Source organism: Culex pipiens, chromosome 2 (genome assembly GCF_016801865.2).
Source record: "Culex pipiens pallens isolate TS chromosome 2, TS_CPP_V2, whole genome shotgun sequence".
Classification (NCBI taxonomy): Eukaryota; Metazoa; Arthropoda; class Insecta; order Diptera; family Culicidae; genus Culex; species Culex pipiens.
In genome coordinates this window covers 115,408,377-115,413,010 of record NC_068938.1, presented here as the reverse complement: position 1 = coordinate 115,413,010, position 4,634 = coordinate 115,408,377, and the positions used below count along the sequence as shown (strand labels likewise).

The following is a 4,634-nucleotide window of genomic DNA, read 5'->3' as shown; positions in this document are numbered from 1 at the left end:
ATTAACTTCATCATTGCTTCATCATCAATGCATTCATCAATTTTAACAGGCTGGCTTTAAAACTGATAAAATTTTAACGATAGAATGAATAAATATATACATGATAAAATTTAAACGACTTATAGAGTTTTTTTTGATGATATTTAAAGCATTTGTGCAATTATTGTTTTTATTTTTAAATAGAAACAATGAAATATTGATTTAACAACTTCTGGATTATTTTTTTATTTGAATGGTTCTACAGATTATGAGATCAAAATAACACATTTAATAATAACGCCAGCAGTAAAAACGAAAATCTCGCAACCGTGCTTCCCTCTCTATCTCTTGCTCTCATCCCAACACTGCACAAGTATTTGTTTGCTCGCACGCTATTCTCCCGACCAAAGAGCATTAAATTTCCTGAGAAAACTGCTCTTTTACGGATTTGCTCACTCGTAATGCTCTTATGCTCAATTTCGTGAGTCAACATAACGAGTTTGCTCAACACCATAAAGTGTGAATTTAATGGGCAAACGACGTAAGAAATCAAAAGAAACTACTACCACCAACGCAGCAGAGCGAGAGGGCCGACGAAGGAGCGAACGAGACGCACAAGAGAGAGAGCGCCCGAACGTTAATGGTGTGCGTAAAGAGGGGCGCATGCCTTCTAGCATTCCGATTGGTCGAAAGCTGCGAGCTCCGAGCAAAAGGGAACCATGATGAAAATGTAGACTCACTCGCTCGCCGTGGCCATAAATCGTTTCACGATATCCAGTTTTCAGTTTGAGTTTGTCTTTCGTGCCGTCAACAGCTCTTGTTCGGAGCTCCCGGATCGTAAAGTTGTTACTGTTGAGTGTGGAGAGTTGAGAGAAGCAGTAGTAGTAGCAGCAGTTGTATTCTTTTGTCGGTTTTGCGGAGAGCAACAACAACATCACACTGCATGAGGAGAGTTCGCTGGTGAATAGATGCAGTTTGTCAGCTGAGGATTACAGTGGGAGAAAACATTGCTGGTGTGTGGGAGAGTGTTTGTGGTTTGCAATTGAAGGATAATAAAATAATCGTGGATAACGAGTGCAGTGATAGAAACACAAATCAAAACGGTTCGGAAGTGGATTTAACTAAAGCTGGATTACGTTGCCAAATGGTGATACTGGAAGGAGCAGCAATGTTACAAGTAGGAAACAACCAGTACCTTCAGCCGGATTATCTGTCGCCGTTGCCGACAACGGTAGGTTTCTTGCTTTGCTCTTTTTGGCAACTAAATAATTATTTCGACATTATTTGGAACAGCAATTAATAAAAAATACTATTCTTTCTCTCTAATACAGCTGGACGCCAAAAAGAGTCCACTGGCACTCTTGGCCCAAACGTGCAGCCAAATCGGAGCAGATTCCGGAAACATTACGGTCAAATCGTTGGTGTCGCCGTCGGAGAAGAACAAGAAATCTTCGACCTCGTCGGCTTCCTCGTCTGTATCGATGGATAACGGCGTACATCAGCCGAGTTCGCGGTCGCCGTCGGTGAAGACAGAAAAATCGGATGCATCGCCAGAAATCAAGCTGGCGTTTAAGCCTTACGAAATGAATGTGCTTACTACAAAGGTGAAGAATGAAGAGCGCCCGTCGTCCAAGATGAGCTGTGGAAGTGATGTTATGAACAACAATAGTGTGAATCATGTCAATAATAACGAAGTTAAGAAAGAAGCCCGTACGCTGTCGCGGGGAAGTGCAGAGTCCCCGAACCGTGCTGGAAGTGTTCACATGAAGAGTGGGGAAGCAAGTGAGAACGGAAAATCTACTCCGGATGGAAGCAGCAGAAGAACCAGCTCACCGAACGATCGTGACAAAACTTCGGCGAGTCCGGTTGTGCGCTCTGGCATGGACATGATGCAGGGTGGAAAGGATATGTCGGGATATAAACCGGGTGCTTACGGGATTAATCCATTGACTGGACTGCCATCGCCGTCCGGAATCGACCACACAAATCCGGCCTTCCGACCTCCCTTTGCCGGGGCCTTCAGTCATCACCATGCTGCTATGCTTGCTGCGGCGTACCCGGGAGCGGCAGCAGCCGCGGCAGTCGGTGCTAATCCTTACCTCAGCTACACTCGAGTTAAGACACCTTCCGGAGGAGAAACGCTGGTGCCCATTTGCAAGGATCCGTACTGCACGGGGTGCCAGTTTTCCGCTCACAACCACCAGATGATGATGGGAGGCCAGTGCCCAGCGGGATGTACTCAGTGTGATCATCAAAAGTACAGCCTGGCGATGGCCATGGGCTCGATGCCCCCTGGGTATCCGTACCCTCCAGCAGCGACTCAGCCGGGTCGTCCGTACATGTGCAACTGGGTCATCGGTGACTCCTACTGCGGTAAACGTTTCAACACCACCGACGAGCTGCTGTCCCATCTTCGTACCCACACCGCCAACCTGTCCGACCCGGCGGCACTGGCCCTGCAGCAGCAGCTGATGCCGTTGAGTGGCATTTTTCCACCATCTTCACTGCACCGAGGCTATCCGAACCCTCCGCTGAGCCCTCTATCCGCTGCCAGATACCATCCGTACGCGAAACCGGGTGCGATGCCGGGAGCCATGCCCGGATCACCGTACGGAGCTGCCTTCAATCCGGCCGCCTTCGGACAGTACTACTCACCGTATGCCGCTGCCCTGTACAGCCAACGAATGGGAGCAGCCGTTCATCAGTAAATTGGACTCACTCCAGTCAAGGTGTTTTGCATTTGGCCCGGTGTTATTTTCTATAAATCTGTGATATTACATTTATTCTTACTGCAGAAGAAGAATAATCGACGAAAAAAAGTGTCGCTAGACGAAGTTATCAAAACAGCGTGTATACCAATCCTTGCCTTCAAAACTGGTTCCATGTATTGAAAGCCCCCCTTCAACAAGATACTCATAAATCAATAGACAGAGAAGTTGTACCAAATAGAAATGGCGACGGGGAGCGTAAAGCTTTGAACCAGTTTAAGGCACTGATTTCTAAGCAACATTTGTAACATATAGCAGAGATGTTGAACCTAAGGCGAAGTGTAGTTCGCCGAGGCCCGGTAGCCGTCGGCATTTTGTGCTGCTTCTTAGACTTGTGTTTTTGCTGCGAAATAGTTAGTTTTTGATTTGAGTTTCTGGTGAATTAAATGACTATTTATTGGTTAGAAAAAGCGTCATGGTATCAGTTTTAAAATAAATTATATTTTTTGTTTATGCTTGTTAAAAATTACTAATTATTCTCAAGATGTGAAGGTTCAAAAGATAGGAAATTTCAAATATTCAAACTACAGAACAAATCTGTACCATGCAGTTTAAATTCTAGAAGCAAAATGGGAATATAAATTAACGTAGCAAGCCGCAGAAGGAAACTATTAATTATCATTAAGTGTACGAAATGAAGAAAGCAGAAATAAATGATTTTATAACAAAAATGAAGAAAAAGTGCAGTGTAAATTTATTCCCGTTTTTCCTTTATTTATTAGTTAATTACCGAGTCTTTCAATTAGCACCCGTGCCAAGTGAATGGCGTCGTTGCTTTCCGACGTTGTTTGTCATGTTGTCGGTGTAAATTCCGCTCTCTGTTCTCTGTTGGCGTTTCCGCTTCGCACATTTGTTTTCCACTTTGTCTCCTCACCCACCCTCCGTGCAGTCGTTCGTAGCAGGCCTGGCCGCGTTGGTTTTGCTCCCTCGTGCTGTCTTCTTCCGCCACTGTTCGCATAAATCTCGCGCCCAGAGCCCACAGAGTGTGGTGTGCGACGTGTCGCCGTTTGTCGTTATTGAGGTTGCCTGCCTGGTTGCTCCGGCAATATCTGAATGAGACACAAGAAATAATAAATTTTCCTTGCCACAGAGAGCGCACAACCCTTGGCGGCACCTGCCCACACCTCCTGCCCTGTCTCCCAAGCGCAAACCAAGTTGGCTCCGACGACCACATGCACTGCTGGTGCGCCGAATCACACGCACACACACACACACACACACGCCTGCTTGGATGATTCCCGCGGCGCGCACACAGCCAGCTAAGTTACTCTTCAAAAACTAACTTAATCCACCTATGTGGTTGATGCCTTCCTCACTTTTTACCAACAATGGATAATATGAGCGGTTTGGAAACATATTTCAGATATTTTTTAGATCCACAAAAATAAGTACAAAGATATAACTTAAGTGATCATAACTCGAGACAGGGTACATAAATATCACTTAAGTGGTCATAACTCGAGACAGGGTTGCCAGATCTTCAATAATGTGGACTCGTTGAAAAGGTCTCTCGATTACCTAACCAACGATGGGTCGGATGATGGATCCGGACATCGTTTACATACATTTAAGTGAGATCCGGCATCAAAAAAGTACATAAATATCACTTAAGTGGTCATAACTCGAGACAGGGTTGCCAGATCTTCAATGTTGTGGACTCGTTGGAAAGGTCTCTGGATTACCTAACCAACGATGGGTCTGATGATGGATCCGAACATCGGTTACATACATTTATGTGAGATCCGGCTTCAAAAAAGTACATAAATATCACTTAAGTTGTCATAACTCGAGACAGGGTTGCCAGATCTTCAATGTTGTGGACTCGTTGGAAAGGTCTCTCGATTACCTAACCAACGATGGGTCGGATGATGGATCCGGACATCAATT

General features: G+C 45.3%; 1 protein-coding gene across 1 annotated transcript; it reads left to right on the top strand.

Moving 5' to 3' along the window:
- The first annotated feature begins 758 nt into the window (after nt 1–758).
- On the top strand, nt 759–3,770 carry LOC120426644 (zinc finger protein Noc-like). Its single transcript, XM_039591432.2, has 2 exons — nt 759–1,210; nt 1,311–3,770. Exons 1-2 carry the CDS (start codon nt 1,124–1,126, stop codon nt 2,685–2,687), a joined length of 1,464 nt encoding a protein of 487 aa, XP_039447366.1. The 5' UTR covers nt 759–1,123; the 3' UTR covers nt 2,688–3,770.
- Nucleotides 3,771–4,634: the final 864 nt, after the last annotated feature.

What these genes read in the sequence shown, in the direction of transcription:
- LOC120426644 (XM_039591432.2), top strand. Translation starts at nt 1,124, where the DNA reads ATGGTGATACTGGAAGGAGCAGCAATGTTACAAGTAGGAAACAACCAG. An exon ending in TGTCGCCGTTGCCGACAACG is followed by an intron (nt 1,211 to 1,310) that starts GTAGGTTTCTTG and finishes TCTCTAATACAG; the next exon opens with CTGGACGCCAAAAAGAGTCC.